Raw genomic sequence first — 14,068 nt, 5'->3', positions numbered from 1 at the left:
TGTTCTATCATATAGCCTAGGCTATGATTAGAAAACCAGCCTGCAAATGTGATTGGATGTTAGACACATTTTTTGGAAGATGAATGGTTCATTTGTACATTGTTTTCCCAAATTGTACTAGTGTGCCTTGCTTATTTAAGTAAATTACATCTGTAGATATATATATATATATATATATATATATATATATATAATTTTCACATAAATATTGTATAAGTTTTTGGATCTTTAATGTGATCTTCATATAATAAAAATATAAAAAAGTGGAAATTTGCTGGTTTTAATTTAAAAAAACAACCCTTGTGACATAGAAACATATATTATAGAATATATACATACAGAAATAAGGTTATATATATATATATATATATATATATATATATATATAATATGCAACAAAATACAGTAAAAACTGTAATTTTTCCAGTAAATCCGCAACGTAATGATTTCTCTGATATTCATGATCTCTGGATGAAAAAATTATCTAATAATAATATAATTTGTGTAAATATCATATGCTTATAAAAGTACCAACACGCATAAGAGTTATATTCCATTCACAAAAACCCAGTGTTTTGAAAAATGATCTAAACTTTTTTGAAAACAGCAGATTTTAATATATGCATCTGAAACAATTTTTCAAGTATAAACATTTTACAAGTCAGTGTTTACAATAAACAAGATCATAAGCAAACATTAAGAGTGTGAATGAAAAGAAGCTTTTTGGCAGGTTTAAAAATGGGTCTTTGAAAAGCAATGGGCTAAATGTAGAAATATTGAATAAACCAAATATTGAATATCACATTCAATATTTCTACATTTGTGTTTCAAATAAAGCTGTTATTTTATTGCTGTAGATTTGCTAACAATTAAAATGTGCATAATGAAAACTGCACAGGCTAAATGTTTAATTCAATTTGTACAACAATCACCAGTTAGTACCATAGAAATAGAGGAGTCATTAATGTTAAACAGCACTCATGTAGGTGATTTAAACCATACAATTGACTTTATGCTATAAAAAGCCATTTGCCTTTGAGAACTAAGCCAAAAACAACAGACAGACATTAGATCGCCAAAATAACAGGCGTATAAATTATGCACTTTTATATCTTTCCATTTAACTTGTCATTCAAGATTCACAGGTTCACAACTTCAGAGCTTTCATTATCCGTACCACTTTTCACTTGCTATTACTATAAATAAAAAATACCTTTGGCCGAGGTATTTATGGAGGTAATTTCTCTACCATAACCATAAAAAAGTACCATAAAGAAATTCATGAATATTCTGTATAATATTTTAACAATTGTTTGGTGCTTTCTTACAAACATCAAGTGTTAAACTGCAGCCGGTGACTGCATGTTGACTCCAGATGTCTCACTTGCAAACTCATCACTCTCTTCTGGCTCCCTTGTTTGAGCAGTCATCCCTCGGTCTACAAAATAATGAATGCATGAATATATATATATATATATATATATATATATATATATATGTATATATATTATTTAAATTCAATAAATTATTTAAATTCAATTAAACAATTTAACTCAATATTAAGTAACTAGCCTTTGTTTTGTAGATTAAATTATGTCACAACAAGAAACTGCACTGAGTTCTTCAGACAAGAAGCCTTAAATCATCTCTGCAGAACTGATCTGTTATGCACTGAATGTTTGTTAACGCTAATGAAAATTATATTAAATATATGTGGCTTTAATAAACGCATGTAGCTCCACACAAACATACACACAACAACAAAAAAAGAAACGTCCATCGTTTCCCCATCAAATTTCTAAACGTAAATATTTGTAATAACATAAAAAGATTCAACAGACATAAACTGAACAAATTTGACATTTGACAAACAGAAATGTCTCTAGAAAATATCAAATATGTGACCCTGGATCACAAAACCAGTCATAAGTCGCACAGGTACACAATACATTGTATGGGTCAAAATGATCGATTCTTCTTTTATGCCAACAATCATTAGGATATTAAGTAAAAATCATGTTCCATGAAGATATTTTGTACATTTCCTACGGTAAATATTTAAAACATTTATTTTTGTGAGTGAATGCAGCACAATCACATACATAAATGGACAACTTTAAAGGAGATTCTCAATGTTTAGATTTTTTTCTCCCACAGATTCCAGATTTTCAATAGCTTCGTCTCAGCGAAATATTGCATCTTAACAAACCATACATCAATGGAAAGTTGATTTATTCCACTTTCAGATGATGTATACATCTCAATTTCAAAAACTGGTTGACTGGTTTTGTGGCCCAGGGTCACATATATCAAATATATCATATATTACAAAATTATATTTAAAATACAGTATCCTGAAAAAGGGACGTTTCTTTTTTGCTGAGTTTATACATACAGAATATATTTTGTTCAATTGTATTAGTTGGACGTGTATCAGTTTGTTGAAAGCATTCAAATAATACATACAAAATGTGTCTATTGCTTACTGGGCTTGGTTATATAATGGGGGTCTTGTATTCGGCCTTATTTGTCACTCTAGTAGCGCTTTAAGTTATAAAAAAAATGGCAATTTGTGACCTTTGTGATGCATTCAAAGAACCGATCAAACAGATGCATTCATGATAACCAGCATCCATGACTATACAACATGGGTCATTATCAGCTCAGCTTGAATGAAATTCCCCCTTAAAGCAACTTCTCGTGTTGCCTGAAGAACCCAGAACTGTCCCCACAAAACATTTGTTTGTACTTACATAACGATTCTCCTGATGATAGCAAATCAGAAGTTAAAATCCTCCCTTCTTCATAAAGCTCAATTTTCTCGACCAGTCGTTGCCTCACAGGGTTGATGAACACTTTCTGGTCAGAAAAATCTGTAAAGATTCAGTCAGAGAATGAAACTGGGACAAGCAGAAACATATAAACACATACAATCAGAAAAATGCTTATTTAAATATTTATGATGTTCCTAATCCTGTTTATTTTGCAAATATTACCTTCATTCGGACTAGACTGTGATGGGTTTTCCTCTAAAGAACTGCCTATTTTAGCGCTCTGAACACCACAGGCCCCACATGACATCAACTGAGGTCTGCTACAGTGACTTGTCAAGTACTGAGAAAAGCCTTGACTCTCATCTGATTCACATGGCATGCCAGAGGACTGTGAAACCCATGATTCAGGATGCAACTCTGAGCAGCTAGTCATTTCAGAGGCCAAGCTGGGAAAGATAGGCTTGTGATGGCAGGGGTATGTGTCCTCTTGAGGGTGGAGTTTGGAGAACTGATGGGCGAGAGAGTCCAGGGAGCTGTTGTCGGAGCGCAGAGGCTCAGGGGTGGATGGATGAGATGATACAGGAGATATTCTGACCATGGTCGACCGGCCAGAGGTCTTCAACCCTGAATGCACATCTTGAAGTGCTCTGAACACCTACAAAACACCAATAGAGCCAGAATAAGCCTCATAATTCTAACTAAAACATATTATTATAAAGGGGTATTATTGTTTCTAAAAAATGTACTTTTTTCCCCTGAAGTCCAATTGTTTGCCAGAAAGTCATAATTTATAGAAAAAATATTTTGTGACTACTTCCCATTTAAAAAGTTCAAACGTTTGGAGTAATTAAAATCTAATTCATGTTTTTGAAAGAAGTCTCTTCTGCTCACCAAGGCTGCATTTATTTGATCAGAAATACAGTAAAAACAGTAATATTGTGAAATATTTTATTATATTTAAAATAGGGCTGTCAAACGATTAATCACATCCAAAATAAAAGTTTATGTTTACATAACATTTGTGGGTGCACTGTGTATAATTATTTTACATATATATATATAAATACACACACATGCTTGTATACATTAAGAAATATTTTCATGTATCTACTGTATTTATATATAATTTGTATTACATAAAAATATGAATATTTTATATATATATATATATATATATATATATATACACACACACACAGTTCACCTACATAATACCCACATATATTATGTAAACACAAAATTTTATTTTGGATGCAATTAATAGTGATTAATCATTTGACAGCCCTAATTTAAAACAACTAATTACAAACAAATAGCATTTGAATAGATTCTCTTACTTCTGTCATGGGAGGCCTTTTCTTCCTCCGTCGTTCTAAACATTGACATGCCATTTGAGAAATTTCCATTGATCCATTAGGGTTAGGTGAGTCTTTAGTTATTAATCGAGGATCCAGATGTTTCCTGCAGATGTTCTTCGCTGCGTGAGCATAGGACAGCTCCCGCGAGGGCTTCCCTTTGCTGAAATTTCTCCCATCATCTTGCTCCTCGTTAACCAGATCTTTCTGTGAAACATAACAGATTTAATCACCTGCCATTAACACCAAATCTACACTAACAAATGTTACTATGATATGACTCTTCTCACCAAGTAAACAGTTTTGGACTGGCCATTGACCTCAAGAGCCTGCCGTCCAGTAAGTATCTCTAGCAAGACCTGCGGTAAGAGAGAAACTGAAGTGTTACTTTCTCAAAAATGGAAAGCCGAAAGACGTTTGCAGCATCTATTCATGAACATGAACCATAACAGATTTAAAACGAATTAAGTGAGGGTCCTGCTTTAAAAACAATAATAACCATTAAAGTGGGCCAAAAAGTAGTTTTACATTGATCTTGGAAACATTGGAAAGTGAGCTGAAATCGCATTAGGTGTGATGGAGTCTCAATCCATTTTCAATGGGTTATTTTTTTTTGTGAATTTCAGCCCAAGATGAGGATGATGGTGAACTTTTGAGTACAATCAATCAGGTGGTTGAAGTTATAATAACTAACTTATAGCTAATAAAGGGATAGTTCACCTCAACCTTTGGGTAGTATGCATAATAATATTGTAGGGATGGTTCACCCAAAAATTTTAATTCTGTCATCATTTACTCACCCTCATGTCACTCCAAACTGATAAGACTTCAGGAACACAAATGAAGATGTTTTTAATGAAATCTGAGAGCTTTCGTTCCCTCCATTGACAGTCTATTCAACTACCACTTTGACGCTTCAAGAAGTTCATAAAGAAATCGTAAAACTAATCCATATGAATCAAGCGGTTTAGTCCAAATACTGTATAGTTAACAGCATTCATTTTATTTCATTCACACATTCATCAGGGCACACATCAGTTATGGTATACAGAAGCTTAATCATGTTTGCTTGATATGTGAGAACCAATGAGGTTCATTCTTGTGTTACGCCGCACGTTTGAGCTTCAGCAAGAACCAATGAGGTTTGTTCTCAATTGTCAAGCAGGTTTGATTGAGGTTCAGTTTAAGTTTGCTGATCAACGTTTATAAAATAAAAGCCTGAATTCAATCTGTTCATCATAAAGGCATTGACGCTCTTCAGAAAATTTGGACTAAACCGCTCAATTCATATGGATCAGTTTTACCATCTCTTTATGAACTTTTTGAAACCTCAAAGTGGTAGTTAAACAGACTGTCAATGGAGGGACAGAGAGATCACAGATTTCATTAAAATGGCGCTCTTTCGTTTTTTATAGAACGACATGAAGGTGAGTAATTAAATGACCGAATTTTCATTTTTGGGTGAACTAACCCTTTAATGATATTTTGCTTTCACAATGCATGTCTTCAAAGATGAATGATGGCGCAGTGGATAAGACTTTGGTGTGAGAGACCAGGGTTCGAATCCACTGTGAGACACCAATGTGTCCTTGAGCAAGACACTTAACCCCTAGTTGCTCCAGAGGTGTGTGACTTCTGACATGTATAGCAATTCTAAATCACTGTAGGACACAAAGGAGAAAGGCAACCTTTGTTCCCAGATCTGTGAAGCTTTTAAATTCTCAACCGTTTTTAGCCCCTTGTTGATTATGTCTCGATTTAGTTAGTTATTTTTTAATATATATTAGGTATTCATTAATATGTATTTATGTATACTGTGTTATTTATTTGACGTAGGATGTTATAATGCATAATGTTTTCGTTACTATGTGGCCTCATAAATTGCCCCTTGAGGACAAATAAAGTGTTTTGATTTGATTTGGATAAAAAAAAAAAAGTCAGCTAAAAGAATAAATGTAAATGAATCTCACCACTCCAAAGCTGTAGATGTCGATCTCCACTCCTAGCTGTCCATCCTTCAGGTATTCTTCTGGGAGGTATGCGAGGGTTCCCCGTACCGTTGCAGTGTGAGCCACCGTGGACGTTTTGCCTGGGGTTTTGCCGGGGCTCTGACATAAACGCGCCAATCCAAAGTCCCCCAGCTTGGGCTCCAGGTGATCCCCTAAAAGGATGTTAGAGCTGAGGGAAGATGACTGGTTTGTGAAAGAAGCCTGATGCAACCCTAATGGTTAACATGAAGCCAACATACAGTATAATGGCATTTGAAATGCATTTTATTCATTTGACTTCTGTGAACAATGTATTCAAACAAAAAAGAAAAAATGGGACGACAGTCGATTTTATTTTAGTGTGAGAATTCATCCTTGAAAATTTTCCTTTGTTTTTTGATGCTGGTGTTTTAACGAAACCAGTAGCAAAGAAGTGAACTAACCCAAAAGCTTAAAGTCATTTTGATTTTCATGGACTTAAACCCATCCTAATTTTAAAGTACTTTGCGCCCATCAGATTTCGATGCTGATTTGGTGCTCAAGAAACATTTCGTATTATTATTAATGTTCAAAACAGTTGAGATGCTTCATATTTTTGTAGAAACCAAGACGTGTTTGTTTTTTCAGGATTCTTTTCAGTATTTTTTTTTTTAATGAAATCATTTGTAACATTATAAAGTGTCGTCACTGTCATTTTTGAACAATGTAATGCATCCTTGCTGAACAAAAGTAATACATTTCTTTCAGAATAAAAACAAATACTGACCACAAACATTTGAATGTAAGTCTTCATGTGGTTTACATGTTCTTGCACTCACCTCTTGATATCTCCATGAATAAGTGCAGGTGAGCAAGAATGCAGGTACTGAATAGCTTTCGCAGTGCCCACTACAACATTTACACGCTGTGACCAAGAGAGGGCGTTGCTGTCCTGAAAGAAACAAGAATTGTGAATAATACAGACCTATACCTTGAAAGGATTAGATCACATAGAATTAACTTATGTCATCATTTACTTACCTTCATGGTACTCCAAATACAAATGACTTGTTTAGTGAAATGATTTGACTAGTTTAAGTTTCGATTGCTCAGATCATTTGTTTTTGTATAGCTGTTCACATTGTGGTTACTAATATCAGATTGCATTGTGAACAGATTATGGTCCCGAACTTTGCATGTGCAAAAGAACAATAAAATGATGTCATAGCATGCGGTCATACAGAATTAAACAAAGAGGACATTAAAGTAAGGGATTCTGTGTTTATTTATAGCGTGATCTGCCACAGAAAGCCAGCAAATCTGCACACAGACGATGGACAAAACCGCACGGACAAAAAGAGCAGGGTTTTTTTATGTTTATGATACGAGCCCTCATGTTTTGTTTGTATATAGAGCTGTCACTGTAATACTTACAAGTTCTGAAACATCACCATCCTTCACTCACTACCTTTCGGGTATTTAAAATCTTTGAAGTGACTCCCATGAATGAATATTGCTCAAGAGTGGCGTAAAAGTCGCATGAATTCTGATATGACTGTTCAGACTGTGGTTGCATTGCAAAATATCTGACCAGTATCAGATTTAGGACTAGAAGTGGCCAAATCAGAATTAAAAACATCAGATTCCATGTTGTTTGTGAAGAAAAGATCAGTCACATTTGAGCAAAAAATAAAAATTTGGGCCACAGTCTGAACGTAGCCTTAGTGACACGTCACGCCATATCTTATCATTGACGTCAAACTTTGCGCAATAAGTAAATAACTGATGCACAATATTAGAATGCACATGCCTGCAAATGAGATTTGACAGAGATGATTTTCAGCGAATAATGATTTTCATATGACTTCAAACCTCTTACAGTATGAGTCATACAAACTGCTTTCAATGGGTTTTTTTTTCTTGTGCGTGACAGCCTTGCCCTGCGTTCACTTTCACCGTTTGTCATTCAGGATGAGGGTGAGTAAAAGATGACAATTTTCATTTTGAATGAACTACACCTTACTAAATCATGAAACACAACCCATATTTTCTTGCAAAAGTGATAACTCACCTCACAGCGTAGTCGGTCCTCTAAAGAGCCATTCGGCATATAAACATATATGAGACAATAAGTTTGTCCTCCTATACAGTAGCCAACAAAGTCCATTATGTTGGGATGCCTGTATCTGCGGAATAAGAAAACATGTTGCTTTAGATTGCATTACTCAACATTTAATGAGAGCATTACTGAGGAAGGAAGGCTTGAAAGTGCTGGCTGAAAAACATGTCAGAAAAAAAATGACCTAATTAAGAGACAACAGGATGACAACTAACCACAAAAAATATTTGGAGGGTGTGCTGGAGACTTTCATTTTTGGCTCATGAAGAGGTGTTGTGTGCATAAAGAGCAATCAAATTTCAAGCGGGTAAGTCCCAATCTGCACTTCTGTTGAACAAACATAAATGAATCACAGGCAGACTGAAAAAAGCTGGCCCACACTAAAAGATTTTTCAAATCTTATCAGTCTTTCAAAATGTGAGAGATCACAAATATTGCCCAAAACAAACAGATTTAACAGTTTTGTTTCTATAATGTGTGGAGTACTGCGATGTGACTGAGTATATCATTCCATTCACAAACAACAAGTCCCAACTGTGAACACAGGGTCAAACGTGGCTTAAAGGTGTAGTTCACTTTTAAAAAAAACTTTTGCTGATATACTCACCCCTATGTCATCCAAGATGTCCATGTCATTCTTTCTTCAGTCGAAAAGAAATTAAGGTTTTTGATGAAAACATTACAGGATTTTTCTCCATATAATGCACTTTACTGGGAACCAAACGGTTCAAGGTCCAAAAGACACTTTCAGTGCAAACTGAAAACTGTTCAAAGGGCTTTAAACAATTCCAGGCGATGAGTAAGGGTCTTATCAAGCGAAATGTTTGCTCATTTAAATGAAATGAAGGAATGAAAATGAAAAATAAAAATGAACTAATCTTTTTTCGAGTCATTTGGTTCATTCAACGAACGAAATTAACGAATTGACTCGGAAAAAGATTTGTTCATTTTGATGAACGAGTTTGAACAGGAGAGTCACGAACGCACATCACAGAACAGAGCAAGGCGAGCATTTGAGCTTATAAAACTTAAACTTTGTTATTTATTTTTTAAATGAGCGATCGTTTCGCTTGATAAGACCCTTATTCATCGTCTGGAATCGTTTAAAGCCCTTTGAACAGTTTGCAGTTTGCACTGAAACTGTCTTTTGGACCTTGAAATGTTTGGTTCCCATTGAAGTCCATTATGTGGAGAAAAATCCTGGAATGTTTTCATCAAAAACCTTAATTTCTTTTCGACTGAAGAAAGAAAGACATGGACATCTTGGATGACACGGGGGTGAGTAAATTATCAGCAAAAGTTTTTTTTAAAGTGAACTACACCTTTAAGAGTAAACAAACATGGCAGACCACGAGAAAGAAATGACGATATTAATGTTTGGACTGCTTTTTACAGGGAAAAAAAAGAAGGTCTGAATGAAGTTGTGTAATGCTTCTATCAGCCAGCTTTCTGATTGGGTATCTTTTCATTCCATGTGACAATCTAGAGTGCAAACACGTTTGTCCTGTAGGATCCCCCCACATAGCAGGATTTCTGATCGAAAAATATTCAACATGTTGGATATTTATGATAAAAGATCGCTGACGTTCTTCAGAGCAGATTCAATTACTCTTAACACACCTCACCCCACCAGAAAACCTGAAGATAATCTGTAGAACTATCAAGATATTTGGGACTTTACCTAGGATTGTCAGAAGGGGAGAATTGGGCCCAAAATAGTCTCAATTATCTTGTAGTGTGTGGAAGCCTTTAGACAAATCAGGAAAGACAGGTTTAATCCACGAGAGAAGGAAGCATAAGCCAGAGGAGCAGAGGATGGACAGACAGTTTCTTACTGTGAGAGTTTTTCCACTTCCGTCCTAAAACTTTCCTTCACAACATTCCAATCCAAATGAGAGTTCTGCTCCGAACATCCAAATGAAAAAGAGAGAGAAAGGACATGGATGTTTAAGAAACAAACTGAACGACTCAGTAATAGATTGTGCAAACTCATAGATGTTTGTTTTAGTACCTCTTTCAGCTTCTTCACAGCAAACTCAGTGTTTCTCATCACAGCTTGAAACACGTGCCCGAAACCCCCTTCACCAATCTGCTTACATGGGGAAAAGTTGCATGTTCCTTGCTGTATTTCCTCAAACGGCCAGCTCATCGCAGTTGAGTAAAGAGGCGGGGGATCCACACGGTTCTTGTATGGGCACTGTAAAAAAAAAAAATTGTCAGTGCATGAGGAAACTGAAAGGTAGAAAAACATAATGGCTAAAGGAAGAGTCATGCTGACTAATGCCTCAACAACACAATAAAACCCATCAAGTCCTTTTTAATTAATACTTTTAATGGCTGCATTTTTTTAATCAAATAAAGCACCTCTTCAGCTATATTTGAGGATATTGAATCAATCGAGTCCAGATCGGGCGGTGGAGGGCTAGGCTTGGGTAGAGGCCTGATTTCTGGAAAAACAAAACATATAAAACGTACATTAAAAACATATTTTTACCACTCAAATCATCAGGTGAAAGCACTATAGAAAGTATAAGATGTTACCGTGTTCACGGAGAATCTCTTTGACAAAGCTGACTGTACTGGTTTGACATGCAGTGTCTTGTGGTACCGTTGAAGCCGACTGTTGCTCCGAACGAGACTGCGGTATACGTCTACCTTTGGAAACACATATAAGAGTACATTAATGGATTTGTAATCCAACTATAATAAATTGCACAAAACTGAAATATATCAGTTGGTACATTTTTTTTTTAATTATTTTTTACTATTATGAAGTATATTATTTATTTATTTATTTTTAATTAGCTTTTGTTTTTATATATTTTCAGTTTTCATTTTAATTTTAATTTAAGTTTTAGTCACTTTGCTTGTCATTTTTATATATTATATTTAGCTTTCATTTATTTTTATTTCAGTTTTAATATTTCAACTTAAACTTATTTATTTCAGATGGTTACCAAGGCAATATTTCTATTTTTATTTCTTAATTTTAGTCTTTTTATCTAACATATATATATATATATATAAAGTTTTTTTTGTGTGTGTGTGTGTATATAGCTTTATTTAAATTAACAAAAACTCTCCTGTTCAAACTTGTTTATCAAAATGAACGAATCTTTTTTCGTGCCATTTGGTTCATCCAACGAACGAAATGAACGAGTTGACTCTGGAAAAAATTCGTTCATTTTGATGAACAAGTTCGAATAGGAGAGTCATGAACGCGCATCACAGAACAGAGCAAGGTGACCCTTTGAGCTTATAAAACTTAAACTTTTTTTTTTTTTAAATGAGCGATCATTTCGCTCGATAAGACCCTTATTCATCGTCTAAAATCGTTTAAAGCCCTTTGAACAGTTTGCACTGAAACTGTATTTTGGACCTTGAACCGTTTGGTTCTCATTGAAGTCCATTATATGGAGAAAAATCCTGGAATGTTTTCATCAAAAACCTAAATATCTTTTCAACTGAAGAAAGAAAGACATGGACATCTTGGATGACATGGGAGTGAGTAAATTATCAGCAAATGATTGTTTTTTTTTTACACTGAACTACTACTTAACACTGCTCTAATATTATTACTGAAAATAGACCAAAAAAATAAGACGGCTTCATTTCAATCTCATTTGCAATTAAATAAATCATTATATCAAATCTATCTGCATTCTCTTTCTTTCTCATGTATGTGATCACAGCTGAGAAATGTCACATTTGAAAGCATTGTGCTTGTTTGTTTTTCACAACTTAAATGTGAAAGTACGCTAGGAGTTTCTTGACAATAAAGTGTCAAGGATAAAGACGATGAAGCGAGTTTCGTAACAACCACGAAAGCCACCTGATAAGCTGGCTGGTTATGGCATCAGATGTGGTAGAGACAACAGAAGCAAACACATGAGAATATACAATAAGAGAGAAAAAGACAAAAAAAAATCATGTATACATACATTCAAGGATGATATCACGGGCCCGAAACCACTGCAAGCTGTCAAGAATCTGCACCAATTCTCCCACTGTCCCATTACGACAGCCCCATTTGTGCATGAGGATGTCAGTGCGTCTGGGGTTTTGTTCCAAAAGGCGTAGTTCAGTCTGATCAGATATTACCTGTGAAGCTGCAAAGGACATAAAAGCACTGTTTAAGTTTAGTTTCCACCAAAAAACCCTAGTTACAGCAAACAAACAAAAAATAATATGGAATCATTCATGCCAAAACCTGAAAGAATCCTAATTATGTAATCATAGCTGAATAATACATTATTACGTCCTAGCCATAGACTGTAAAAAAGGTCCAAGCTGACATACTTAATGGACAACATAGCCATAAATATAAACTTATTTCCACTAATTCGCATTCCCATATGATTCCACATTGAGGAAATTACCAAATACAGCTGTGATTTAACCATGTGACTAATCAAATCTCAGCATCTCACCTGAATAAATGGACATACGCTTCAAACAACATCAGTAAACCATGTCCTTTGCTGAACAAATTTTGTTTTTCACAAACAAACTTTTTTTAATCAATTCATTTCCCCGTTTATTTACTCCAATATCATTAGTCATCAGGCCAGGGCAACAATCCTGACACTTAGCATAACATTCTAGTCACCTCCAATACATTCATAACAAAATAGATATCACCACAGAGATTTGCAAATGTTTTTCACAACTAAACAAAATAAACAAATTTTAGCCTGTAACCAAAAAAAAAAAGTTTCACAAACTGAACAGAAACTGAACTTTTGACGTCACCGCTCAGATGGCTAAGTGAGTTAGCGCGTGCGCTAATCATCTAGGGTTCGGGTTAAATAAATAAAAAAACACTATAAATAAAGATAAATACATTCATCTTACCGAACAATATCCAGTCAGAGTGTGAAAGTGAGTCCATAATCCGTGTAAAGTGACTCATAACACACGCGGGTAAGCTGTACAGAAACTCCTTGTCAAACTCAGCTCCAGACATTTTCAAAAACCCGGCCTTGGTGTTTGGGTTTTAACTGACTTTATGAGATGTGTAAGTCTTTTCTTTCTCTCTCTACCTCTTTCATCAGCTCTGATATTGCTTTACGTGGTTCTTGAACACGGGATTTTCTTACTTGCGGCTGTCACTTGTGTCAATGGTCTTGTTTTCTTCTACCACAGCCGTCACGAAACGTATTGTTGTAATGGCGAATGCCTGACAGTGGCTCATAAATATTTATTGCGCAACCGATTTTAATATTGCGTCATCTGCTTAATATTCATGAGCTACCGCGCGGAAAGATTGCACCCCTGACTACTACCGCTATTTTCTCTTTTCATTTTCTTTATAATTTCTATTGTATTGTGAAGCATGTGATATGTTGTTGTTATGTGTTATGGAAGTTACCAATGTTTATGCTATTTGTTGATAATAAAGCATAAAAAAACAACAACGCACTCGCCCAACTTTCTATCGTCAGCAGGGGCTTACGTCACATACATCTATTAACATTTAGTCATCACCTTCACCATAGTAGTTAAGTAGGCTACTTAAAATCTTTCGCCTCTACGTATGACTTACTCACATCTTCCATTTCCCTTTTCCACATTAGTAATAGTGTAAATTTCACTGTGCTCATAGTTCTGTTTTTCAATAGCCTATGCCAGACGAATGTGTCGGGATTCAGCGATACGTTATTTTGTTGAATTTGTTAGTGATTAGCCCACTAAAGATGAACTCAATATAAAATATGAGCGTTTTTGTTTGAAGTTAACGGCAAAATCTGAAACTGAACTGAAACATGACCTTTTTTTTAGATTGTTATCAGTACTTTTCCTAGTTTCATTCACGTTCCCTTTCTCACATTATTCATTATATATATATATATA

The 14,068-nt window shown here is 34.8% G+C and overlaps 1 protein-coding gene across 2 annotated transcripts; it reads right to left on the bottom strand.

The window, feature by feature from the left end:
* Positions 1-264: 264 nt before the first annotated feature.
* irak1 (interleukin-1 receptor-associated kinase 1) lies at positions 265-13,919 on the bottom strand. 2 transcript variants are annotated; one of them, XM_039665768.2, is made up of 14 exons: positions 13,070-13,905; positions 12,157-12,324; positions 10,757-10,870; positions 10,580-10,662; positions 10,227-10,412; positions 10,051-10,115; positions 8,168-8,282; positions 6,936-7,048; positions 6,100-6,307; positions 4,420-4,488; positions 4,112-4,336; positions 2,997-3,429; positions 2,754-2,873; positions 265-1,438 (listed from the first exon to the last, which is right to left on the bottom strand). In XM_039665768.2, the coding sequence occupies exons 1-14, from the start codon at positions 13,179-13,181 to the stop codon at positions 1,341-1,343; spliced, it is 2,109 nt and encodes a 702-aa protein (XP_039521702.2). In that variant the 5' UTR covers positions 13,182-13,905; the 3' UTR covers positions 265-1,340. The 2 variants fall into 2 exon arrangements, with proteins under 2 accessions (XP_039521702.2, XP_088975973.1); XM_089119847.1 differs by having other exon boundaries at positions 10,051-10,412; positions 13,070-13,919.
* Between the last annotated feature and the right edge of the window lie 149 nt (positions 13,920-14,068).

Source organism: Pimephales promelas, chromosome 14 (genome assembly GCF_988280905.1).
Source record: "Pimephales promelas chromosome 14, fPimPro1.hap1.1, whole genome shotgun sequence".
Classification (NCBI taxonomy): domain Eukaryota; kingdom Metazoa; phylum Chordata; class Actinopteri; order Cypriniformes; family Leuciscidae; genus Pimephales; species Pimephales promelas.
This window is presented reverse-complemented; position numbering and strand designations above follow the sequence as displayed.

What these genes read in the sequence shown, in the direction of transcription:
- irak1 (XM_089119847.1), bottom strand. Translation starts at nt 13,181, where the DNA reads ATGTCTGGAGCTGAGTTTGACAAGGAGTTTCTGTACAGCTTACCCGCG. An exon ending in ACATCTACAGCTTTGGAGTG is followed by an intron (nt 4,489 to 6,099) that starts GTGAGATTCATT and finishes CTCTTACCGCAG; the next exon opens with GTCTTGCTAGAGATACTTAC. An exon ending in ACAGTCTAGTCCGAATGAAG is followed by an intron (nt 2,874 to 2,996) that starts GTAATATTTGCA and finishes GAATCTTTACAG; the next exon opens with ATTTTTCTGACCAGAAAGTG.